This window comes from Aotus nancymaae, unplaced genomic scaffold, assembly GCF_030222135.1.
Source record: "Aotus nancymaae isolate 86718 unplaced genomic scaffold, 86718_ANA_hifiasm-v0.15.2.pri h1tg000067l, whole genome shotgun sequence".
In the NCBI taxonomy this organism is placed as follows: domain Eukaryota; kingdom Metazoa; phylum Chordata; class Mammalia; order Primates; family Aotidae; genus Aotus; species Aotus nancymaae.
The window spans coordinates 33,090,637-33,117,434 of NW_026988482.1; the positions used below are offsets into that span (position 1 = coordinate 33,090,637).

The window sequence follows — 26,798 nt, forward strand, 5'->3', positions numbered from 1 at the left end:
ACCAGTTTTCAGACTCATGCCCAGCAGGCTCTATGGGGAAGGTGGAGAAAAACAGATCCCAGGCACCGCAGTTGGGTATCCTGATCCAATAGGCTTCTGATGGGAAAGTTGAATCTGGAGTTTTAGCCTAGCCTGCAGGTAATTTTGGACAGGCAGGGACTGGCCTTCTGTGTCAGTTAGGGATAATTTTGGTTGCAAGTAACAGAGACTGACCAACAATGGTTTAAACAAAGAGGGATTTATTTTATTTACAAGAGGAGAAGGATGGCTGCTGGCATTGGCTTGGTGAAATAGTGATAGGGTCAATGACTCTGTGATTCTCTTGGCCTTTTTCTCATGGTAGCAAGGTGGCTGCTGTGGCTCCAGGCATCACACCCTCAATCGAGGCAGGAAGAAGAGGGCCAGGGAGGTGTTAGCCATGCCTATGTCTTTTACTGGAAAAGCATAAGCTTTCCCAGAAGACCCCGTAGACGTCCTCTTCCATTTCATTGGCCATAGCTGATCACATAGTCATCCTAAGCTGCAAAGGAAACTGGAACAGTGAGAATCTGGATTTATAGCCTCCACAGTTGGAGTGGCTGGAAAGATGGAGTTGGGAATCGAGGGTGTCTGCACGGCTGCCCTGGAGGGCGTGACGCTTGAGGTCCCATCTACTTCTGGGGCTTCATGGAATGATTTGTTGCCTCCAAGGAGCACTTCTGGGGACCACTGGGTGAAGCCCCAGGCATTCCCTTGGAGAGCCCTTGTCCATCTGGGACCCTCTGTCTTGCTTCTCTTCACATGTCTGAACAACACATGGACCCGAGGGCTGCTTCTTTGGGGAAGTGGTGATCTTCATTTTAGGGATTGTGCATCTTCAGCGTAACCCTCACCTGGCAGGCATTAAACAGCATAACCACATTCTCAGCACGCCAGTCACGTTCAGGAGCCTCTCGGAGCTTGACTTATACACACGCACACAGGCGGAATCTCTGCGTGTACAGCCCTGTGCTGGCAGCACACACAGGAAAAGCATGACTTCGGTCACCCTCAAATCACCCAGCTATGACTAAGACCAGGACAATCCCTTTCCTCCTGACAGTCCCACGTTTGCCTCCAGGAATCGAAGCACATGCGAGTGACTGCTCTTTGTGGCAGTTTTTGGGGTGTGAAAGGAGATGCTATTCCAGCACTGCTCTGTCACCTCAGATGACGGGTTTACGAAGCCAGAGGCAGGGATTTCAGGGGAAAAGAAACAGGCCTGGTTCATTCCCTAAATCTGTAAAAATGGGATAACACAAAGGTTAAAATATGTGAGTCTCACACAGGAAAGGCCTTCTGAAGAAGAAAAATGGATGATTTCATTGGAGTTGGCCCAGGTAGGCGCTGGGAGACTCAAAGGGGCCAGTCCATAAAGGTATCAGTGGGGTCTTTAAACCACTGTTTCTATTCCAGAAGCCTATTGGAAATTATTGTATATTTGCTTTCCAAAAGACTGTAGGAAAAAGTAAAAAAAAAAAAAAATCTTCTTTTTTTTTTGGCTAGAATTGCATCATAACAGTGCGGTCACACTGGTAAGAAATGCAGATTGGCAATCATGTACATCTCTGATTGAAACAACACTTACATAACCAACACAATTTGCTAGGCCAAAGTCTTCATGGGGAATCCCTGAGGGTGGGAGTCTGGGTGGGGTGGATAATGAAGAATCCCTGGGTTACAGAGGTGAGGTGGGGCCAGGTGTGTTTGAGAGTTGGGAATTCCTGGGGCATCAGTCGGGAGGTGTGGAGCAGCGATGGCTTCAGGGGTGATGTTTATTTATATTATTTATGTTTTTGAGATAGAGTCTCCCTCTGTCTCTCAGGCTGGAGTGCAGTGGCACAGTCTCGGCTCATGGCAACCTCCATCTCCCAGGTTCAAGTGATTCTCCTGCCTCAGCCTCCAGAGTAGCTGGGATTACAGGTGCCCACCACCACACCCGGCTAATTTTTGTATTTTTATTAGAGACGAGGTTTCACCACCTTGGCCAGGCTGGTCTCAAACTCCTGACCTCAGGTGATCCGCCCACCTCGGCCTCCCAAAGTGCTGGGATTACAGGCATGAGCCACCACGCCTGGCTGATATTTCTAATATACACCAGCCCTGGGCACTCTGGCCCTGCTGCTCACAGCAGGGTCCTCACACCAGCAGCCTCCACCTCACCTGGGAGCTTGTTAGAAATGCAGGATCTCAGCCCCCGCCCCAGATCTACTGAATTAGAAGCTGTATTTTAACAAGATCCCCAGTGATTTTTGTGCACTATCACGTTTGTGAAGCAGACTTCTAGGTGCAGGAAGGCGGCCACCCTGGCTAGGTGTGGTTAGAAGGCCTGGACTGGGTGCTGTGCGGAGGGGATGATGAATGCATGGGTGAGGGGAGAAGACCCTAAACAGCCATCTGTGTTAGCCCTCTCCCACGTGGCCGGGATGCCTGCAACAAGGCCACCTGCCGTCTGCCCTGCCCTTCTTCCCCTCAGTGGCTTTGGAGGCAGTTGCTCTTGAAGCTAACTTCTGCTAGCTGCAGGTAAAACTACAGGTGGGGGAGTTCTCTGAGACCTAGGAGCTGGGGTGCGCGGAGAAGCGGGGCCCCGGGGAGCCTCGGAGATTCCTGGTAGGAAGGCCTGGGCAGAACAGAAGGCTTGTCAAGCCAGAGGGTTGCCTCTTCCTCCTCAATTCTGCCAGAAAAACCTCCCGTGCAGGGCTCCGAATCCCCTGCAGGGAGGAGCACAGGTTTCCCTCTTGGAGCAGGAGGGCTTGGGTGCTTGGAAGGAAAAGCCTGGGAGCTTAGGGACCCCAGCCTCCCAGGGAGAGCCAGGCCCTCTGGGGTGACACATTTCTACAGAAGCAGGTGGAAACATCACAGATGTCCCAAGGCCTGGGGCCCAGGGCTGCCAGGTGCAGAAGGGCTGGAGGAGGGTGTCCAGGCCGGGGTGTGCGGTGGCCTGAGCCCCAGCAGCCAGCCCTACAGCGCTCTCTCTTCGCTGGTCAGTGTGGCAATTCTCCGCAGGTTTTCCCTCACTTTAATAAACTCGGGGGCGTGATCTTCTTCCTTCTCTGGTGGATTTTCCAGCTGAAGGAGGGAGAAGCAGAGGAGTGAGGTGGGTGGGGCTATGGGGATTCCTACTGTGAAAACCCATGGAGTTGGGACCGAGGGCCCACACAGTGGGGGAACAGAACCAGCCTGGGGATGGGCTTTGCTGCCAGCCTGGTAGCTGGGGCACAGAGCATGAGACTGCGTTCTCCTTGTGAAGTCTGGTTCTAATCACTCAGCTCCTCTGGGCCTCAGGTTCCCCATCTCTAAAGCGAGAATGACACCTGGCTCATCAGACAGTTATGAGAATGAAATCAGAATCAGCATGCAGGACACTGGGCCGGTGAGGAAGCTGAGGTTCAGAGAGGGGAAGCCACTTGCCCTAAGGACCCAGCAAAGCAAATGGCAGAGGGAGGACTCGGGCCAGGGGTGGACTCATAGTCCAGTGCTCTGTCTGCTGACCCTCTTCCTTCTCACTAGCTGTGGCCACAGCAGAGCTCCTCCCTGGGCCAGGGGATTGCCCTGGAGGATGCATTGTTCCCCACTGGGTGCCTGTCACCCACCTGGTTCAGCCTCTGCTGCCGTCTCATCAGCTCCTGCTCAAGGGGGCACTGCAGTCGCTTGGCCTCCAGCTCCTCCTTCTTCTTCTTGAGGAGCTGGTTCCGCCGTCGGTGCTCCAGGACACGCTGCAGCTCTGGCTTGCTGTCCACGCCAAGGCCCCTGGGGTGGGGAGGGAGGAGCGGTCAGGAGACCATCACCTTCCTGCCTCCCCCAGCCTCAGGGCTTCATCCTGCCCTGATGCCACCCTCCACTATTACCTTGTGCAATCCTCCCTGTAGCTTTGGAGGTGGACCCATTACTGTCCCATTTTACAGAGACAAAAACTGAGGCCTCTAGGGCTGAAGATACCAGTCCAAGTCACAGCTACAGATGGGCCAAATGAGGATCTGAACCCTGGTCTGTCTGACTGCAGAGACCAGGTTTTATGTTATTTCTGGTTATTTTCTCAGGATATGTTTCTAAAGGTAGAATTGCTGGGCCAGGCTCCTTTAAAAGATTTTAGGTACATAGGTCTACCTGTGCCTGAGAAACATTATCCAGTGTATCCCCCTGTGAACAGTGTACAGGAGCATCTGTTTCTCCCCACCATCACCAGCCAATCTTTTTATGTTTGAGAATCTGGTAGGCATGAAATAATATCTGGTTTTCATTTGTTTCTTTATTAGTCACGTGGGACAACATTTGATATGTTTACCAGCCATTTGCATTTCTTCTTTTGTGAATTAACTGTATTATTATTATTATTTTTACAGACAAGCACTCGCTCTGTTGCCCAGACTGGAGTGCAGTGGCACAATCATAGCTCACTGCAGCCTTCAACTCCTGGGATCAAGTGATCCTCCTGCCTTGGCCTCCCAAAGTGTTGGGATTACAGGTGTGAGCCACCACGTCTGGCTGTACTGTATTACTTTTGATTCATCTTTCTTTGTGGATTTTAAGAGATCTGAATATATTCATTTTTTTTCTGTATATGCGAGTTTTAAAAATAAAATTTATTTATATTGCAAATACTTTCTCTGGTTTATCTTTAAGCTTTTATTGTTGATTGTGGTGGTGTTTTTTGATATTAAAGGGATGAGCCTAAAAGCTATTCAGAGAAAATGCTTATATTATAATATTAATTGAAAACAAAAACAAAAGCCACTCAGTGTACAAAGTAACTGCGAGGATGTCGGTCACAGCTGAAAACAAGAATGCAATCATCACAACCGGCTCTAATACCACAGACGGCCAGCAGAGGGAGCTCTGAAAGCACTGCTGCGTTCACGCTGTTACTGGTGAGCAGGAGTATTTCCCGGTCCTCCGGAGGTAGGGGGCTCAGCCTTTCTCTCCTCCAGTTCACGTCCCAACAATTGCCCCATCCCAGCCCTGCCACCTCCCAGATGCCCCCTGGCCTGTCTCTGTCAATGCTCACCACGGCCTGCCACGGAAGAGCCAGCCACTATCCTGGGCCTCGGCAATATTCCTGCCCCCTTCGGTATTGTGAGCTCCCCCATCCCTACACCTCACCAGGAGGGCCCTTCTGAAGCGCGATCAGACCAGTGCCCCCGCTGTAGACCCTTCCTCAGTCCATCCTCTGCCCTGGCCGGCACCGCACAATCAATGCCCGAGGCACAGTGAGCAATTCCTGTTTCCTGCTTATTTGCATATGCGGTTCCCTCTGCCATCCGACACCCACCTCGCACCCTGGCTGACTCCAGTCCCCCTTCAGGTCATGGCTGAACAGCACTGCTCCTGTGAAGTCATTTTAGACCCCTCTCGGGTTCCTCCTCTGGGGTCTCAGGCCAATGCACCCATCCTACTGCCTGGCTGTGCACCTGTCCCTGTCTGTTAGGACAGGAACTGGGTCCCATTCATTCTTGCACCCCCAGGTCTGGACTCAGCGCCCAACACATAGTATGTACTCAGTAAATGTATCTGGAGTGTGGGTGTGAAACGGGTGGCTGGGCGAGAGAACAGGGCTTTTTGGGTCCCTTTGGTTCCCAGGGGCCCGCTGGGGATGGGGCCATTACAGGTTTTGCTGGTGATCGTGTAGGGCACACTCAGCCCTCCTCAGTCTCCAGAAGCCCCAGGGTGAGAGCCAACCCTGCTTTCCTCCAGGGGCACCTCCCCAAGTCCCACAGGACCAGGTGCTTGCCGTGCACGGGCCACAGGGCCTCATCCCCACCTTCTGTGGTTCATGAGCAGCTCCCTGTGCAGCTCCTGGTGACTCCGAGAGGCCTTCACGGGGTTCAGCAGCTTCTTGGGCTTGATGAGCTCTGGATTCCACTCTCTGTATTCTGGCCGGGCCATCAGGCCCCCGATGTCTGCCCGCTCCCTCTGGATCTCCGAGTACATGGAGGCTGTAGAAATGGACAGAGGAGTTGCTCAGAGCTGAGCCTCTCATCCCACCCTGCCCCGTGGGGCACAGTTGAAGGGCAAGGTTTTCATGTCAGATGGACTTGGGCCACCTGCTACTGTGCATACCTGGGCAAGCTACCTGACTTTCTGAGCCTTCGTTTCTTCACTTACAAAAATGGAAACCATGATGGAATGCATGCCCAGGGCTGTCAGAATTGGAGATGCAGTTTGCGATGTGTCTGGAGTATGGAAGTCAAGTGATAATGGGCCTCAAGATACAGGCTGACACATATGAACTTTTGGCCTGACTTTGCAAACCACAGTTTTCCCCCACTATACATGGAATTATGTTTGAGTTTCTGTTTTTCAATGAGCTTTAAGAGAAAAGGAAAAATACATTTAAAAAGACTCATATGTACTTGTTAAAAACAATTTGGATGAATGCAGTGATAAAAAGAAAGTATTACCCTTTATTGTCTAACTCTAGCACAGTTCCAAATTCTCGTGTGGAACTGTTCAGCTTTTCATTTTCTTCACATCAAAGAGGAGAGGACGAAGTTCAGAGACTGCTGTTCCTAATAGCAAAGGCATAGTTGTCAAACGTCTGGCCACTCAATGGCCCCACTTCTACCACAGCAGTTTCAAATCTGTCAGTTTACTTAAAATTCAGACACAAGGCCTCCCTCTTCTGCAAACTGGCTCCTTATCCTTGAAATGCCCGAGAGCAAGTACAGAGAGAGAGAGAGAGAGAGAGAGAGACAGACAGACAGACAGACAGACAGACACAGAGAGGAAAAGAGACTGATTAAAAAAAAAAAAAGGCCTCAAAGGTATAGACACTGCCTGGCCATGAGCTGCTTATAGTGATTTTAGTGAAAATGTAGACATTAGCTCTGCCCTCTTCATGAGTCCGGCTTTGCAGAGGTTGAGCTCCTAACATATGCCAGTTCCTGACAGTTGGCAGTGTCTGGTCTGGAATGCAGTAGGTGATCAATACACATTTGTTGGTAATTTTCTTCACACAACTTTCACACAATTTTCTTCAATACAACTTTCGAAGTGTTCTTTGGTCTTGGGGAACCCGTGCCCTGTGGCATGTGGTTTTCATGTGACCACTGGGAACATGTGTCCCCACTTGGAACACCAGGCATCAGTCCCCTCTCGAGGGCCACCATGTTGGTTGTGGACAGACTGATTTCTGCCCTCACACTAGGAAGGGGGTGAGAACCATTCCCTGCCCGAACGCAGTTTTGTGGATGAACGGGGATATGTGAAAACTTGGAAGCGGCAAACAGCTTGTTGGGGTCGGGAAATACAAACGAGGGGTTTGGCGGGGTGCACATTGCAAGGTGACAGGTTGGGAATGTAGGCGTCAAACGGGAGATTGTTCTTTGCAACGGTGGCCACCAGACCCGTGTTTGGCTTTTCTATGATGACCCCTGGCAGGCTGCTGTTAGGAGGAGCAAGTAAGACCACGTATGTAAAGGTGCTGTGTAACCTGGAGAAAGAGGTGGTTATTATAAGGTATTTTGGATGTAGCCAGATGAAGCGTCAGAGCACAGACATGTTAATTCACATTCTCAGGACCATTTCTAAAATGAGAATTCTAATTAACTTTTTTCTCATCTTTTTCATATGGCTGTTTGCTTTCAGGTTATATCCTTTCTAATTTTTTGGTCCTTAAAAAGGAATCATAACAGTATTTGTAGTTACTTTAAAATGAGCACTTGATATTTGCTCGTCCGTGGGATCAAGCTGTCTGGGTGCCAGTGCACTAGGACACCTGGATTCAGGTTGGAGCTTTGGGCTCTTCCCTCTTTTGCTGCCTACTCCTGTTGTCAAGTGTCGCCCATCCTTTGAGTAATTCTCAGCTATGCTCTTTCCTTCCTGTGATCTCGGCTCTCGTATTCAGCTCATGCCGTGCTTTAATAACTACTTTGGCTCCCTGGCTATTCACCTGCTCTTAGTCCCTCTATGCCCCCTAAATCTTCCAGAGCTGCTCGCTTTTCATCAGCCACACCATCCTTAAAAGAACTCACCGTCTGTTGCCAAAGCGATAAGGCAGGAAATAGAATAAGTTGGATAACTTTAGAAAAGGAGAAGGCAGCCTTAATATTTGCATGGATGTAGTGATATACCCAGAATTCCCGAAAGGATGAACAGAAAAGCATTTGGAATTGAGCGCGTTCGACAATTGTGGCCAGATACAAATTAAGTACACAACATCAAGAGCTTCTGTGTAATGGGAATGACCACTGAGAAAGTGCATAACTTAATAAAAATAGTCATGCATTCCACAAGTGTTCATGTTCCTGTGATTTTCCTGGCACTGTGGTAGACACTGGACACATAGAGGAGAACTGAACAAGCGAGGTCCCGGCGCTCACAGAACCCACACTCTGCTGGGGAGGCCGACAGTCAGCACACACGCAAGCCAATGAAAACAGAAGACCACAAACGGCTCCAGGCTCCCACAGGGACTAAGGAGGGACCCGCTGTCAGCCAGGTGCGGGGAGGGCCTCTCTGAGGAGGTGACGTGACGATCTGACAGTTAAGATGAGGAGGGAGGCCATTTGGGGCCTAGAGAACAGCATGTGTGACTCATGTACCTTGAACAAGCTGGGTCTGTTCGGGAACAAAAAGACACAGTGTGCTGGAGTGGTGTGAGCTGAGTGACGGGGAGGCGTCTGGAGTGAGGGTGGACGGGTGGGTTCAAGTCGGGGAAAGGCACGCCTGATTCACTTTTAAAAAGGTCATTCTGGCTGCTGTGCGGGGAAACTGTCAGAGGCCTTGGGATGTTTTATGACTTCGGTTTCCTTCACTTCCAGTGGGTGGTCTCTGTCTCTCTCTCCTGTTAAATTCCATGGAAAAAATCTCTAATTGGCCTGGCTGAGCCCTTCACCCCATACCTCAGTTGCCAGCCAGCCAGTGGGTTGGCTGCCCCAGGGCCAGGCAGTGGGGCTCAGTCACATAGGGTCGTCCTTGAAAGAGGGTCCCTGTTTGGTTTGACCTGTTGTCACTGTCTCAAAATTCCAAATGCAATTTGAACAAGTGACCCTCCTTTTTTATCTTGCACTGGGTCCTGTCAATTATGAAGCCAGTTCTGCACCCCAAGTCCCATCTTATGCCAGCTCTGGCTCAATGGTTTCCCCTAGGCCTTTTTTTAAAAAAAATTAATTAAATTAGTGGTGAGCTGTGGATGATAGTGTTTCCCTGAGGCCAGGCTGGTGTGGTGGGTGAACCCTGAAGGATGTGGCTGGTGCCTTAGCTCAGAGCTGCAGGAGAAAAACCATTGCCTTTGCCACTCAGGGTGCTGAGCCCCAGCAAACAACCCCTGTGAGATCCATGTATGCACCTACGAGGGGTGGGGTGGGCTTCTGGGGACCCCAGGACTTAGAAAGCTGAGCCAACCTTCCTGTTAATTTATTCAACCGAGGCCTCTGGGAGAAGAACCTCACACAGGTTCTGTTATAAAAGAGATTACTCAACAAAGCACAGGTGTGAGGCCAAGAAAATCCAGGCTGTCTTGGGCGGTCAGCTGGGCCTCCTAAGGCAGAGGCCTGGGGTTGTTCCCAAGGCTGCTGGGCATCCCAAGAGATCCAAGACTCTGGGCTCCATCAGGGGAGTGGCCATGGAGGGCCAAGAGAGGAAGTGGGCATGAGACAGGTCCTCTCTGGAAAGAAAAAGGTGAACACCCAGGAAAAGAGCTGGCAGGGAGAGGGAGGAGCAGGCCAACCAGGAAGGAGAAAGGTAAGTGGCTCGTTCATATTCTTCATGGCTGTTAAAGAAATGCAGGAGGAGGCAGATGGATAAGGAGGCTGGAGCCATTCGGACCTGGATTTGAATGTCAGCTCTGTCCCTGCCTCCCTGCCGTCTGGAGCTGGAGCCTGGAAACCACAGCCTTTAGACCAAATCCCACAGCCCTGAGACACACCATGCCCACTTATTCTCTATGGCGGTTTCCCAGTGAACAGCAGAGTTGAGATGGGACAGCTGCTTTTGAGCTGGTGTTTCCTCCTCTGCAAATTGGGCATTACTGTAGAATCCTCCTCTATGAAGTTGTGGCGTCATAAACGAGGTGATACTTGCAAGCTGCTTGGCCAATGCCTAGTACAGAGCTGAGCGCTTGGTGCTGGCTACTGGGGCTGCCACATACAGCAGGCCGGTTGTGCACGTCACAACACCAAGTCCTCAACTCCCATAGATTAAACTGGGAATGGTGCCCCTGGAATGGCAGTGTGACCACCCGGTCAGCTGCTATTAGCAATCACTATTAACAAATCCCATTCCTAGTCCTAGAGGGAGCCTTTTCATCGTCAGAAACCGCACTGGTTAAATCAGTGGATCTCAACTTGGCTGCATATTAGCATCACCACAGGAAGTTTCAAAAATTCCAAGGCCTGAGTCCCACCACAGGGATTCTGATTTAACTGGCTTGGGGACACTGCTTGGCCTTGGGGATTTTTTAAAACTCCCTAGGTGATTCCTAGAGTCAGCCAACTTTGTAAACCATGGAGTTAAAAAAAAACCCAAAACACAAACTTCTTTGCCTTGGCCTTGAGTGATCTCAGCTGACTGTAGCTGGCCTGGTTATTGTGAGCAGATCTGATTAAGGTCATAGTTCTTAGTGGCTGTGTGACCTTGGGCAGGTCTTTAACCTCTGGGACGCTCCTCTGTGGAATTGGGATGCTGTGAAGATCGGATGAGCTCAAGTGCTGGGCATGGGGTGGAGGCCACCAGTAGGTGAGAGCTAAATTGAGTGTCTTGCATGACTATAGGATGGGCAAATAATTCTCACTTAATATGCAGACTATGGGCCTGATGTTGTTTTTCCTGGGGTGGGGATAATAAGAAGTCCGAGGAGAGATTGGAAGCCCCTTGCTTGGTTCCTCCCTGGTTCCTCTGTGACCCAAGAGGCCCCACAGCTCCTTGCCAGAGGCTCCACAGGACATTGGCCCCATACCCAGCAAGGCTCAGCTGGGATCACTGCTGCTCCCAGGGTGAGCTCGCCAGGCCACTGGGGCATGCATGGCTAATGCAGGGTGGCAGCTTTGAAACCAAACACTGGTGCCCTCATCCACAGAAGAGAGTAAGGAGAGACAGAATGGGAGCTGCACTGATGGAGTCTTGGGGCCCTGTTCATCTTGACAACAGCCGTGGGACCCCGGACTGTCTAAGACCTTAATGTCCCTTCCACTTGCCTCTCCCCTGTCCTGGTAGTTCTGTTTCTGTCTTTGATGGCATCAGTTGTAACAAATGACACAGGAGCCAGTAAAGCAATGGTTAAAGCAGATGGTTTAGTGGAGACAGACTGGGTTTGAGTCATGATGGCAAATCTTTCCCAGCTGTGTTACCTTGGCCAAGTAGCTTAACCCCTCTGAGCCTCTATACAGCAAGGATAACGGCCTATTCATGGGCAGTTTGGAAGATGAAGTGATATAATGTGCACGATGGCTTAGCCCAGCACCTGGCAGAGTGATGCCCACTGAAGACAAACCATGGTACTTCTGTCCTGAAGAAACCTTGTGGCCACCACTCCAGATTTGATCTGGATCTCAAAATCACCCTCAGAGGCAGCCAGTGGTACCCCGTTTTGTAGATGAGAACGCCAAGGCTCAGAGAGGCCAAGCTACTTGTCTCAAGGTACATAGAGAGGAAGAAGCAAAGCCAGGACCTTTGGATTCCAAATTCAGTGCTCTTTCTGCTGCTCTACTGTCTTCAAGGTGCAAAATGTCTTTCAGTTGACAAAGCAGGGTTATGTCCTTTTCTTTCTCTGGATAGTCAAGAAACCCCAATGAAGAGGCTGTGTGAGCCCATTTTATAGATGAGAACATGGGGGCCTTCTAACTTGAGGACTCCTAGCCTATGTGAAATACAAACTCTCACTGGGGAGCCCCAGCCTGGCCCTAGCAGCTTTGGGCTTAAGCTAGAATCCACAGGCCTATCTGGCCTCAGGCTGGTCTCTGTTTAGGAGAGGACCAGCTGGTGGCCTTCCGTCTTCTGCCCCCACTTCCTCCTTCCTCATTACTGTTAAAGCTGCTGGGTTCAGAACACATTCAGAACCCTCTTGGTTCAGCATATAATGGGATGGCAGGGCAAAAAAAGAGGCTTTCAAAATAACGACTGGCAAAGAAAAAAGAGGCATTCAGTAAAAGTGACAAGCATGGTCACTGGGTTTCCTGATCCTTCTGGCTTTTTTCCTCTCCATGGGGAAAGTGCCTATTTGTATTTCACTGGCCAGCAGTCAAACAACAGTGTATCTGGGAGCCACCTCTAGATCTCCCAGCAGCCTCTGGTTGATGCCCAGAAGCCCCCAGCAGAGCTGCTTGTCCATTTGGATGCAATGACTCAAGGCTGACTTCCTGAACATTTTGCCTTGGGTCTGCTGTAATTTCCTACCTCGGGAGGAGAATGTTGGGTGGGCATTTAGGATTTTGAACCAATTGAATAGCAGAGTCCAGGGCTAGACATGGAGGGTCCTTAGCAAGGTTAGCGGACAGCGTTGTTCAGTTGATCTGGATCAAGCCCTCACAGACCTAGAATCCCTGCTGGCTCATTAGTGGCGTGATGCCAGCCACTTCACCTGGCAGATGCCTCTGCAGGGAAAATTCCAGTAGGTACTTACCACCAACAGAGCTAAGGGGGCCACTCAGGATCTAAGCCACCCAGAGACACAGGTGTGGGGGCTGCCTCAAAGCCTGAAGCCACCTGGGTTTGGTAGCAGTTTCACAAAGTGACATACCCAATCCTACAGCTCTTGATTTCTGGCCCAATCTCAGACTTGCCTTGTATTACAAAGTGCTAAAGCCAAATCCACCAGAAAGGCAGGCCCTTCACACATTAACCTACACACACTGTGTGCCGTGCACGGTGCTAAGCACCTAGCAGCCAGATCTCATGAAATATGAAATTCGGATGACAGACTGAGGAAGTGGGTACTGTCATTACCCTCTTTTTATAGTTGAGGAAACTGAGGTTCCAGGAAGTCATCTGATTTCCCCAAATCACACAACCAGTGAATGAAAGAGCTTGAATCTGAGCCAAGCTCTGATGCTGAAACCTGTGTTCTGTTGGTTGTGCTGAGAATTAATCCCCCATACTGTGTGATAATTGACTTAGGTGAGGCTATATCATGCATTAATTCAGATTCATCTAAGTTTGCAGCAGAAAAAGATCAACAAGAATTCAGGGCTGTGTCTGAGGGCTCTCTTCTTTGTCTCCTACCCTTTTCCAAAACCCAGGGTGCCAGGAGGTGTCTCCAGTATCATTTTACGGATGCAGGGACATAGCCCAGGTACCTAAACTCGAAGTACTCAGTTTCTCTGACAGCCCACTTCAGTGCACGGGGTCTGCCCTCCTTCCCTTCCACCTCCTCCCAAACAGCACCCCTCTCGACAGCAGGTGAAACAGAACAGAGATGGTCTTACTTCTCAGGTCGAGTCCTTGGGAAGGGAAGTCAGGAGCGTGTTGCTGGGCTCTTCACTCCACTGGGAAGTCCCGGACTAGCAAGGAGGGCTGCCTCTAGAGGGCGGTTCTTAAACCCCTGGGAACGGGAGGCAGCTGAAATGTGCCAACAAGTGAGACAGCCTTTGCATTCCTGTTTATTCTGGTATCAATAAAAAGGAACTGTTACTATAGTAACGGATATTTCACTTGGTGCACGGCCACTTCCACAATGCGGAACATCATGTCCAAGCCACACGCTTGAGAGGCACAAATAAATACCTATTTTGTCAGACTGATGAGGAATAAGAAACATGCCAAGTTTTGTTCTGAGCAAGGCGGCTCATGTAAAGGAATTTCCCTTGTTTCTTATGGGAGGGTCGGGCAAGAGTGGATTCCAGCACTTCCCCATGGGCGGGGAAGCCAAGCTTCCTGCTGCAGTGATGTGGATTCTTTAGGCGAAAATGGCTTTGGTGGGGGGAAAGGGTGGGGTGTAAAGGGAGGAGAAATTGCTTAGCATTGGGTCAGTTCTTGATTATCCATGAATGGGTCAGAAACTCCGTATACAGCGTTTTCCGGATACCCTGAAAGTCATTGGAACTTCACAGAGGAGCCAACAGAACAGTGTGGGAGAGTGGAGGCATCGTGTCTGGGTCTCATCAGGCTCGTGTGTCAGCCCTGGTTCCAGCACCAGCCCCTTCAGCAGCCACTCAGTGTCTCTGCGTCTTGGTTTCTGTGTTTGTCAAATGTGGAGCATACCAGGGTAGTTGAGAGGTGACATGGATGAGGTGACATTAGTGAAGCACACAGTCAAAGCTCAACATATAGGACTTTTCTGCAAGAGTGACCTGGACTCTGTGTCTCTCTTGGCACATTTTGAGAGCCCAGCATGGCACATTTTGCCTGGCGGAATATGTGTTCCATAAGAAGTGGCTTAATGAATGAATGTGCGAATGTGAAATATAAAAGTAGGCTGGCAGTGGTGGCTCACGCCTGTAATCCCAACACTTTGGGAGGCTGAGGTGGGTGGACCATTTGAGGTCAGAAGTTTGAGGCCAGCCTGGCCAACACGGTGAAACCCTGTCTCTACTAAAAATACAAAAATTAGCTGGGCATGGCGGCACACACCTGTAATTCCAGCTACTCGGGAGGCTGCGGCCAGAGCATTGCTTGAACTCGGGAGGCAGAGGTTGCAGTGAGCCAAGATCGGGCCACTGCACTCCAGCCTGGGTGTTAAGACACTGTCTCAAAAAACCCCCAAAAACCAAAAAAGAAACAAAAAAGGTAAACAATGTGTGTAGATCTTTTTGGCCCACCTGGGTGCTTGTAGATAATGGAGGCATTCTAATTTCAGAATCAGCTTTCACTTGAAAAGCCGGAAGTGTTTTCTGTTGTTCAGTATCATCCCAGACCCCAGTGAGGAAGCTGGGTCCACCAGTTAGACTGGGCCTCCACTCCAGCTTTGCTTTCTTGGTTGGCAGAGTGTGATGAGGCCTAGGACACATGTCACAGGTGCATGGAGGCATTAACAATGTAACCTTGTGTCTTCTTCGGCCTATATTATTTGTTCATTTAACAAACATTTATTTAGTTCCTACTGTGTTCCTGGCACTGTTCCAAGTGCTGGGGGTACCACGTGAATGACACAGGTAATATCCCTGCCGTCAGGGAACCTACCTTCCAGGGGGCACTCGGTAAAGAAGGAGACGCATAGGATGACGACAGGCAGTGAGGAACGCCGTGGTGAACGCAAGTCTGGGTGAGGTGAAAGGGAGTGGACACTGAGGGGTGATGTTTTAGGGTGGCTGAATCACAAGGGGGCAGTTGTGTGAAGTCTGTACCCATGGAAGAGCCTTTGGGGGATGGGAAGAGCCAGTGGGAAGGCCCAGGCTGGGTGGATCCTGGTGTGATGGAAAGGCAGGCTGGGCACTGTGTTGGGAGCGAGGGAGGTGGAAGTCAGGGATGGAGCAGGAGGGACAGGACAGGCATGTCCAGGGAGCCTTGGCCAAGCTGGCCATTCTGGAACCACTTAAACTTACAGGGCCTCAAATTCTCAGGTATAAAACAATTTTCTGGAAACAACGTGTGGTCCTTTTTGTTTCTTCTTCCCCAATTCTGCATTTCTTGAGGCATTTTGAATGGTAGCCCCCTCAGCCTCCCATCCTGCACTGCCTTAACTTCCCCAAACTCTGATGGTAGAAGAGGACAGCTAGATTCTTGTCAAACCACTCTTTGCTGACCCTGGTTCTTTACACACGTTGTCCTCCTCTGCAAAGAAGTATTTTGAGTATTTCCTAGGATCTATGGTGGCTCAGCTGAACCAATCCCAGTGCCTTCTTCTTCTACTTTTTTTTTTTTAAGTCTTGCTCTGTCATCCAGGCTGGAATGCAGTGGTGCAATCTTGGCTCACTGCAACCTCCACTAGAATTACGGGCACCTGCCACCACACCTGGCTAATTTTTGTACTTTTAGTAGAGACAGGCTTTCAGCATGTTGGTCAGACTGTTCTCAAACTCTTGACCTCAGGTGATCAGCCCATCTTGGCCTCCAAAAAGTGCTGGGATTATAGGTGTGAGCCACTGTACCTGGCCCCCAGTACTTTCTAACAGTTGGGGAGTAAGAAGGATCCTGGAACGGGGGAGCTTCTGACAGTTCCTGCTCATCCCTGGAGAAGACAGAAGCCCATCACCCAGTACACTCCAGAGGAACACGCACCTGACAGCCAGCGAGAACTGGGCAGGCATCCTCGGATGTTGGGCATCATTTTCCCCAGGGAAGTGGGGAGTCACTATACTTCTCCCACAAAAACTCTTCTCACAGTCCAACTTGTATACAAACCCATCAGACTGCTAGCCCCAGGGCAGGGACCTACCTATCTTCTTGTCCCAGTACTGAGAGGCTTGATAACTATTGTTAACCTGAAGACACCGAAAACCTTGATAGCGCTGAGCTTGTTACAGGACGGTCTTGCTGTGTGCCCACGTGTAGGTGCAACTATACATGAGATCAGAGGTCAACAACCGCCCTTTCCCAGGCCACACTCCATCAGTAAGAGACGATGCCACACCCCAGGATGAGATGCAGCCAATAAACATGTCTATGGATCGACCTGAAAAAGATGTCTCCTATGTACTTAATAAGAAATCATATGTAGTAGAATCTCTTGTTTTTCAAGATAAAAAAGTTGGTATATACAAAAAGAACCAGTGTGGAGGCAAATACACTAATGTGTTAGCAGAGGTCAACTCTAGATCAATGTATCTCAAATATTATTACTAGACGTCATTTGAAATAAGTGCTAAAAATGGAATTACTAGGACATGCTCTTGCATAGCTCCTCAGAACCTCTGAGGGAGGAACCTAAAAATCTGGATTTTTTTTTTGTTATTGTTGTTTTTTTGAGACAGGGTGTTACTCTGTCACCTAGGCTAAGTGCAGTGGTGCCATCTCAGCTCACTGCAGCCTTGACCTCCTGGCATCAAGCAAGCCTCCCACCTCAGTCTTCCAAGTAGCTGAGACTACAGGCATGTGCCACCATGCCTAGCTAATTTTTTGTTTTTTGAAGAAATGAGATCTCACTACATTTCCCATGCTGGTCTTGAACTCCTGGCCTCAAGTGTTCTTCCTGCTTCAGCCTCCCAAAATGGTAGGATCACAGGCATGAGCTGCCGTGGAATTTGGATTTTTAACATACTCCTCTGGGAGTTCATTTATATTAAAGAGTTTGAGGACCATTGTTCTATAGCGTAAAATTACAGGCCCTTGTTACTATATTTCTGTAATGTTTGTAGCTTAAAAAAAAAGGCCCAAGCATATATTGCTTTTGTTATCAGAAAAAGACTCTAAGAATTAAAAATGTGAGAAAGAGCAACCTTTCCCAACCAACTGTAGTTAGGAATCACATCTGGTTCGGTTATGTCCGTTTGAATGTGGGAAAACAGAGGCCCTCTCAACAAACCAGCCTTTGAGGCATTTACTCCAGGTAATTGCAGAATTCAAGCCCCAGTCGCTGCCTCCTGCCTCGTTCTGTGTAGCTTTCCCTGGAGGTCTTCCAATTCTTCTAAAAGGAAGGACTCTGGGAGGCCAGGGGCCTGGGGATCTGCATACTTGCTCAGCCCCCTGGTGATCCCGGGCATTGAAGGGGAAGCACAGAGGCTGGGCATACCCCTCCCTGTCTTCCCTCTGTCCCTTTATAACAGAGGAACCCAAAGGAAGGGGACAGGAAAGACCAGGGGAGGCAGTCCTGACAGGGAGCTGGAGAATTTTCCTGCATCTATGGTGGGCTGGGCTGCAGTGTGTGGAAAATAACCTCCCCAAAGAGCTTTTCATTCATTTTTGTCCCCTTTCTCCAAGCTGATGGGCACCTAGAACAGCTTATCTGGCCTGAAAACATCAAACAAGAAGTTTCCATGGCAACTTAAAACTTCCTCCTCAGCCCTGTATTCAGTTTAAATCTCCAAGGCCCCTTTTCAAGGCCTCAGTGGGGTTTCTGAACAGCCACCCACAAAACAGCCCTAGGATCAAACTGTGCCCCCCTGCCCCTCAAACATGCTCGGCTGAAAGGACTCGAGGGGAGAAGAAGCTGTACTGGCAGAAAGAATCTGTCATGGGATCCGTGGAGAGATTATAAAAGGAATGAGAGTCGCCTTTACAAGTTTGAACCTGGAAGAATTTACCCAGTCGAGGGATTTCAAGCGTGAAAACAGGAAAGTGTGAGGGGGTGGGGAAGAACTTAGAGTCTTGTTTCAAAAGCTGGCTCTCCACCCAGCTGCAATTAGGCATGGTTAATTTGGTCTCTTAGCTGCAGAAGGACCCTGGGGTGCCGCCACCCCCAGTACATTTTAATTCCCTTGTAGTCAGACAAGAAGCACAGTGAACCTACAGATGGGGAGAGGATGTGAGAGAGCGTGTGTGCTTGTGTGCCTGTGTGTGTGTGTGTGTGTGTGTGTGTGCGCGCGGGCGTGCACAGGAGAACCTGGGCAGACCATAGCTGTTGAATCAAGCAAATTCATGATTCCTGGCAGCATAGTTGCTAGATGTACCAAATACAAATGCTACACATCTAAGTTACATTTTAATTTCTAATGAGCACCAAGTAACTTTTTAGTATATTTCATGAAATATTTGGAACATGCTTACCCTAAAATGTGGTTTGTTGTTTCTCTGAGATTCAGATAGAACTGATTGCCCTGTATTTTATCTGGCAGCCCTACCTGGCGGAGGCAGGGATGGAGGCTGCGTCTTCCCCTCCGGCTGCAGAGGAGTATAGTTGCTGATGCCCACAGACACCTGGGGAGGTGCCCTTTGGTCCACAGGGCAGAGAGATGCTTTCTTCCCCTCCAGGAACATGACCTGAGCTCCAGCTAGGATGCAGGTAATGCCCCTCAGGTGGACTTGAACTACAGGACTGTATTGCCTTCCAGCCATGGCCAAACAGGAGTTATTCCACAGGGGTGACCCTTCCAGCGCTGGGATTAAGAGCATGGACTCTGGCACCAAACCAGACCCCAATTCTGGCTCTATTACTGGACAACTAGGTGACCTTCAACTCTCTGTATCCTCTTCCCTAAAATGGGACAGGTGCGTTTTTGAGGAACAAAGAAGATACGGTATGGAGAGCTCTTCACATAGTGCCTGCCGCTGTAAGTGGTAGCCATTATGTTAATAACTCGTTTTAAGAGCATTCAAGATTTTTTTTTTTTTTTTTTTTTTTTGAGATGGAGTCTCACTCTGTCGCCAGCTGGAGGGCAGTGACGTGATCTCGGCTCATTGCAACTTCTGCCTACCGAGTTCAAGTGATTCTCCTGCCTTAGCCTCCCAAGTAGCTGGAACTATAGGCATGTGCCACCACGTTATATTATTATTATTATTTGGAGACAGAGTCTTGCTCTGTTGTCCAGGTTGGAGTGCTGTGGCACAATCTTGGCTCACTGCAACCTCCGCCTCCCGGGTTCAAGTGATTCTCCCACCTCAGCCTTCTGAGTAGCTGAGATTATAGGTGCCGGCCATCATGTCCAGCTAATTTTGTATTTTTAGTAGAGGCAGGGTTTCACCATGTTGGCCAGGCTGGTCTCCAATGCCTGACCTCAAGGGATCTGCCCGCCTTGGCCTCCCAAAGAGCTTCTCCCTCTCTGCCTGCCCCGCCTCAGCCAGATTTGAAACCCTCCTCTAGGAAGGCGCCGCCAGTCCTGAAGTTTGGGCCAGTTCTTGTTTTGGGACTTGGAGAACTGTGGTTCCCATAACTGGGCGGAGGGGTCTCCCGGAGGCGGGGCCTAAGTGAGAGAGGCGAGCAGTTCCAGAGCGGGCCGGGCGGGCGCGGGGACAGGCACCGGGACAGGCACCGCCGCTGCAGACGCGGAGCTGGTTTGCCTCACGCTTTCGGCTCCAGGGGTCGGCGGGCAGGCTCACGGGTGGGGCGAGCTCCTCGTCCAAGGCAGAGGATAACTGGCCCGTGAGCCCAAGTCCCTTGACGCTTTGTAATCACCGACCCCCACCGGGCAGGGACCCCAGCACGAGATCGAGTTTCACCTCCTTCCAAACGTCTGTCTCTAAGGAGAGTCCGGAAGGAAATACCCCAAAAGCTTACCGAGGCTTTGCTTTTTCTCTTGCTCCCCTGATTCCTGTATTCTCCAAATTATTTGGACACTGGTCATGTATTGCATTAAATTCATTTTTCTAAATAAAAAGGCTTCCTATTGTTTTGAGTAGGAAAGCAACACGCGTTTACTGCAAACAAGCAAACAAAAAGATGGAAGAGAAAAAGCGTCTGCCACCCACCCCCTGAACCTTAACAAATAAAACCACCTGCTTTCCTTCCAAATCGCTGCATGGACACGTACAGAAAGGCGGTTGCTGTCGTAGCTCTGCCATTCCTTCCCTCCCCACCCTGTGTCACGCCCCGCTGGACAGCGGACCTCCCTCAGCCGCGCAGCCGGCTCCTGCTTCTTTACGCCCCATTGCCTGCTACTCGGGTCGTGCCCACTTTCCTCTCTCCTGGCCCAAACCTCCCGCGCCTACAGCCACCTTCGCGCACTTGTGTGTCTCTATTTAAGAGATCAGCCAGGAGATGGAACCCCGCAGGACTTCTGTAGTCGAGAAACTGTGTGCGCATGTTCTCACACATAGGAAGACAGCAATGTGTATCAAAGATCCCCAAAAGGATGAATGCAGGAAGAGGGAAGGAGAAAAGGAAGGGAAGAAAGGCAGAAAGGAGGAAGGAAGAAAGAAAAAAAAGAAAAGTAATTAAAAAGAATGACGGGAGGATCGCTTGAGCCCAGGAGTTAGAGATCAGCCTGGACAACACTAGGGAAACCTTTTCTCTACAAAAAAATAAAAAAAAGTTAGCCAGGTGTGGTGGCGCCCACCTGTGGTCCCAGCTACTGGGGAGGCTGAGGCAGGAGGATTGCTTGAGCCCAGGAGTTGGAGGCTGCAGGGAGCTATGGCACCACTGCACTCCAGCCTGGGAGAAAGAATGAGACCTTATCTCAAACAAACAAGCAAACAGAATGACGGAAGGTTAGGAAAGCAGCAGAGCAACGAAGCAGAGGCGCCCAGTGGCGGACCTGCCAGGGACTGAGGGCCGTGCGAGCCCTCCTCGCGCTCTTCCCGCGGCGAAGGTGGCGTTGCTCCCACTTACCTGACCTGAGGAGCACGGCTCTGTAGAGCCCGGTGGCATCGGAGGGCCCCCGGGTCCACTCGCCCAGCCTCTGCGCCATGCTCCCGCGCGTCCTACTGCGGAGCCAGCACTGCGGGCCGGGAGCGCAGGGCAGGAGCGTAGTTCTGAGCCCAAGCGCCTCCGCGACAGTGACGCGGCCCCAAGGCCCAAACCCCGCCGAGGGTCAGGTTACCGCGGCGGCGTGGGCGGGGGGGGGGGGGGCGTTGGGGGGGGCAGACGGAGGGAGAGACACCGCCGCCGGGGGAAGAAGGGGGACAGGAACCAGGGCAGGTGCCCGCGCCCAGGTAGCAGGCAGGGCGCAGGTGAGCGTCTGCAGTGAGGACTCCTAGCCCCAGCGTTCCAGAGCCAAGGCGAGAACACAGCGTCCTGATTTCAGCCTCGGTCTCCCACCTACTCTTCCCCGTTCTTTGGCCGCTGGCCTCGTTGATGCTACCAGCAGGTGTGGGGTTCTGAAGTGCCATACCTGGGATTAGGTCCCACGGCCACCATTTAACAGCTGTGTGACCCCACGATTTAGTTACCTAACCTCACAGAAACTCAGTTTCCTCATCTGTAAAATGGGGATAACCAGAGTACTTTCTTCATAGGGTTGTGAGGTTAATCAGCTGAGAGAAAGAGAGACAGAGAGACAGACAAGAGAGCGAGAGCGAGCGAGTGAGAGAGAGAGAGAGTAGCTCATAATGAGGCTGCTGGAGGTGTATGCTGGTACTTTAATACATGTCCCAAGTAGCATGGGGTGGGTGGCACTGAGAGGCAGGGTCTTCGCTGGGGGCTAGGGCGGAGGCCTGTGGAACTCCACAGGATTGCTTTCTCTGGCTTTGTGCAGTGTCTGTAACAATCAGAGGTGAGTGGGCCAATCAGGTCTAAAGGTGGGAGGTGCCAAGCTCACCGGAGGTTTTGGGAGATACAAGAAACTGGCAATTTTGAGGATCTATTCTGTGTCTGGTGATAAGTTTCTTCTAAAACAAAAACTCATGTTAATTGTGTGCTTCATGTTCTGTTTCATTTAATCTTCAGAATCATATGAAGCTGGGTCTATTAACATTGCAGATGAGAGAAAACTGAGGCTCAGAAGGGTGAAGCTATTTCTTTGAAGTCACACAGTGTGGGGCTGGGATATATGAATGCAGGTGGTCTGACTTCAGACCTTGGCCATCTGTTTCTCTGCCTCTCTGTTATCTCATTCACTCATCACAACAGCCCTGAAGGGTGGGTATTCCCTCTAGTTCACAGGTGAGGGCGTTGAGACTCAGGGAGGTGAGGTGGCTTGCCCATGTGTGCACAACCAAGACCCAACCCAGTTCTCAGCCCGCAAAACTTGTGCCCCTGAAATCCAGAGACTCCTGGAGCTGTCCAGGGTACTGGATGGCCTCTATTCGAGGCTGTGTCTAAAGGGGCCAGGGAATCTTGAACTGGGAGGTTGGGGTCTCAGCCACGCAGTACCACCTCCCTTTTGCCACCTGTTTCCAACGTTGGTACCAGCAGTGGTACCTCCAAGGCCAACTGTTGGCCAAGCTCTCTTTGGTTGGCCCATGGCCACTGCCCAGACCTATCCTCTGCTCTGACTCAGAGGCCCTGTACCTCTCTGCTCCCTAGACACGATCCAGTGTCCCGAAGACCCATCTGCCACACCTCAGACACCAGTCAGGGGCTCAAGGTGACACTTGATCTTTGGGGGCCTCACTGATTGGCCACACTGATCGTGTCTGTCGTCAACAGCCAGCATTCGGGAGTGCCAGGCATGATGCCAGCCGTTTGGCATTTACTATCTTATATCCTTTCTTCAGAAGATGAAATTATATCCAATTTACAGTTCATCTCATTTAATCCACTCGATAGGTCTTTGATCAGGCTATGGTTATGCCCCTTTTACAGCTGAGGAAATAGGCTCTTAAAAGAGGCTTAAGATCACATAATGCTCAAGATCACATAATGAGTTAGTAGTAGAGCCAGAATTTCAACCCAGATAGTGTCAGAACTTTTGCTGCAAGGGGGAAACCAAACCAACTGTTGAGCAAAGTGGGATTCTGGGAAATTGTGGCTACAGGATGTGCTTTTGTGGAGCATGCTGAAGGGATGGACTCTGGCCGCATCTAGGAGTTCTAGGTGGGTCTGACTTACCTGAGCCATTTAGTCTCTGCTTCTCATTTTCACTATGAAATCTGGCCTGAGGAGAGTATGTTTTCTGTAAAGAGAAAGAAAGTAGGTGGAGGTGAGGACCCTTGGTTCTTTGGCAGGGGGAGGGGTGATGAGATATTCACAATGTCTCTGAGTCTTTTGGGCACTGAAGGGACTGGCCAGGGTCAAAGTCCTCTCCAGAGAAAAAAATTACTATAGTCTCTGGAATGCATGTATGTGTGTGTGCCCACGTGCACGTTTATGAGACTCTCGCTCTTTTTTTAAAAAAAATAAACTTTATTATTTTTAAAAAAAGTTTTAGATTTAGGGAAAAGTTAGGGAGATAGTACAGAGTTCTCTTATACCCCACACCCAGTTGCCCTGTTAGTAACACCTTATATGTATGCAGCTGTACATGTTAGTTGTATGGTGCATTTGTTACAATTAATAGAGCATATTGATGCATTATTGCTAACTAAAGTCCATATTTTATTCAGATTTCCTGAGTTTTTACCTAATATCCCTTTTCTGTTTCAAGATACCTCCAGAATACCACATGACATTCAGTCTTCATGCCCCTCTGGCTGCCTTGGCTGTGACTGTTCTCAGGCTTTCTTTGTTTTGGATGACTTGCACAGTTTCAAAGAGCCCCGAGACCCATGTTCTTTTAGGTGGACCTCATGCCCAGGCCATTCCTTCAGCCTGGACTGCCTTCTCCCTACCTTCCTGGCAAAGTCCTCATTCTTCAAGGGCCAAGTCAGAAGGCTTCAGGGCTTGGTCCTCAGGGACAGTTCTTGGACATCTTCTCTTCTCTCTCTACATTCTCAGGGCTTTAAAGAGAACTCTAAGCCAACATTCCCCTAATGTATTATATATTTTCAATCTAGACCGTGTTTCTGAGCTTTGACCTTGTCCGATCAGCTACCTGACATTTCCACTTGAAAGTCTAATAGGCACCTGAAACTCACCATGGCCCAAACAGAACTCTGGACACCCCAAGCCTCCAACCTGTGCCTCTTCTGTCTCCCCCACCTCAGCACATGGCTCTGTTCTGACCCTGTTGCTCAGGCCAGGAGCCTGGGAGTCTTCCTTGCCCTGTCTTCCTGCACCTCCACAGTCGTCTGATCTTCCAGGCCTGGTGAGTCCACCTCTAGTAAATCTCTGGAGTCTATCCACTTCTCCCAGGCCTCCATGCTGCCACCCCAGCCTGGGAACCACTGAATGCCTGGGCACCAACAGTAACTTGCTCTCTGTATTAAGTCGGTTTTCACACTACTATAAAGATACTACCTGACACTGGGTAACTTATAAACAAAAGAGGTTTAATTGACTCACAGTTCCACATGGCTGGAGAGGCTCCAGGAAACTTACAGTAAGGCAAAAGGTGAAGGGGAAGCAAGGCGCATTTTACATGGCACAGAAGAGAGAGAGCGTGTGCTCAAGGAAGTGCCACACTTTAAAGCCATCAGCTCTTGTGAGAACTCACTCACTGTTGCGAGAACAGCAGGGGGGAAACTGCCCCCATGATCCAATCACCTCCCACGAGGTTCCTCCCTCAACATGTGGGGATTACAGTTTGAGATGAGATTTGAATGGTGACCCAGAGCCAAACCGTATCACTCCCCTTCAAGTCGTTTTCCACAGACTCCAGAGTGAGCTTTATTTTAAAGCATAACTCAGACCCGGATTCTGCCTTCCTTGGAACTCTTCTGTGTCTTCCCTTTGCACTGGGACTCAAACCCACATGCCTCCCCCAGGCCTACAAGACCTCTGCAGCCTGGCCTCTCCCTGCCAGCCTCTCAAATTCCCTCTGTTTGTTCCTTCAACTGTCCAAAGGCTTGGATGCGTCGGTGAACACAAAAAAGGTCCCTGTCCTTGTGGCGTTTCTGTTCACATTCTAGCGTGGGAGGTAGACAATAAGCATAATGAATAAGTAAGGTAGACAGTGAGGTAGGAGACCAGAGAGACTAGGGGAAAAAGGAAGCATAGAGAAGGGAAAGGCGGAGGCTGGTGGCAAGTGGGGACAACATGTGGTCATCAATAGATGCTCAGACGGGTCTCCATAGGAAGATGAGATGTGTGCACAGACTTGAAGGAAGCCAGGAGTTAGCCAAGAGGACATCCTGGGTCAGGGTCAGCGGTTAGTGCAAAGGTTCTGAGCTGGGGTGTACCTAGTGTATTCAGTAGCAGCAAGGAGGTCAGGGTGGCTGAAGTGGAGGGAACACAGGGGCAGTCGCATGACGGAAATTCCGGGACATAGAAAATCTTTTGTATTTTTAGTAGAGACAGGGTTTCACCATGTTGGTCAGGCTGTCTCGAACTCCTGACCTCATGATCTGCTGCCTTGGCCTCCCAAAGTGCTGGGATTACAGGCATGAGCCACTGCGACTGGCTGGGTCTGGCTTTTTTTACTTAGCTGTGTGTTTAAGATTCATCAGTGTGGCTGCTTGTGTCAAGAGTTCATTCCTCTTGGTTTCTGAATTAAATATTCCATTTGGAGGCTCTGTCGTAGTTTGGTGGTACATTCTCCTGTGAATGGACATTTGGGGGGTTTCCAGTTTTTGGCTATCACTCATAAAGCTGCTATGAATATCTTTCCATGAATTTTTGGGTCAGAGTGAGTGTTCGTTTCTATTGGGCAGATATCCAGCAGTAGACTTGCAGGGGCATAGGTAGGTGAGTGTTTAGCTAAAGTGGATACTGCCAACAATTTGTGTCACTTTGCATTGTACTTTTGACATCTTTACAACATAGATTTTTGGGGACACATTGAGGTCATTTCCATACACAATGCTTTGGATCGGCAGGGAGGAGGGAGGTGTTAGCAAAATTGCGTCGTAGATAAACACAGATGGGGCCAAATTCTGAACTTGGAAGAGATGAGTGTTGGACTTCAGGGTATTTGTCCTTGAAATCCGGAGTGAATCAGTTGGAGGTATGTCTCTAGGTGCCTTTATTTACACCTCCTTTAGACTGTAAACACAATGAGCATAGGAATTATAATTTACTTAGGGATGTGCTGCAATGCCTAGCACAGTTCTCAGCACATAGGTGCTTCGTAAATAAAAATTAATAAATTGTTACTTAATAATTGTAACAAACAGCTATCGATCAGATTCTAGTGCTAGGCACTGTGAATCTACTGATATGGTCTCATTTAAACCTCATGATAGTCCTCTGAGATTAGAGAAGAGTGAGGTTCTTGTTTTACCTGATGAGGAAGGAAGCTGAGGCCTTGGGCCGATTAAGATACACAGTTGGATGGAAATAAAAAACAAAAAAGACACACAGCTGGCAAGTGGCAGCTTTGTAAGTAGACTTGAGGCGGTCTGACTCAGGAGCCTTTGTGTGTGTGTGTGAGGTGGCAAGAGCCTGCACCCATTTTACAGAGGAGAAAACTGAGGCTCAGCGAGGTTAAGGAATGCTTCACCCTGGAGTCAGCTGGGGCAGCCTCCCCACCTGGCTCATTCTTAAAGGTTAAATATTTGTAATGCAGAGCCCTGGCTGCTGCCCTCCCCTACAGCCCCCGCTCTCTGGAGCCCACAGTCGCTGGATGTCTCAACGCTCACCCCGAGCCTCCGCCTCAGTGCTTCACTCTCACAAAGCCACCCTG

At 49.9% G+C, this 26,798-nt stretch overlaps 1 protein-coding gene across 2 annotated transcripts in view; it reads right to left on the reverse strand.

Moving 5' to 3' along the window:
- Positions 1-217: 217 nt before the first annotated feature.
- Positions 218-26,798, reverse strand: part of FAM107A (family with sequence similarity 107 member A) — a 53,381-nt gene continuing 26,800 nt past the window's right edge. Inside the window, exons 2-5 of one of the 2 annotated variants that reach the window (XM_012462820.3) lie at positions 23,189-23,252; positions 5,777-5,951; positions 3,612-3,768; positions 218-3,087 (exon numbers count right to left, since the gene is read on the reverse strand). In XM_012462820.3, the coding sequence (XP_012318243.1) occupies positions 2,980-3,087; positions 3,612-3,768; positions 5,777-5,951; positions 23,189-23,252 (504 nt within the window). In that variant the 3' untranslated portion in view covers positions 218-2,979. Of the gene's footprint in view, positions 3,088-3,611; positions 3,769-5,776; positions 5,952-13,376; positions 13,547-23,188; positions 23,253-26,798 lie in introns of those variants that run through there. The other variant, XM_012462822.3, reaches the window with a different exon arrangement.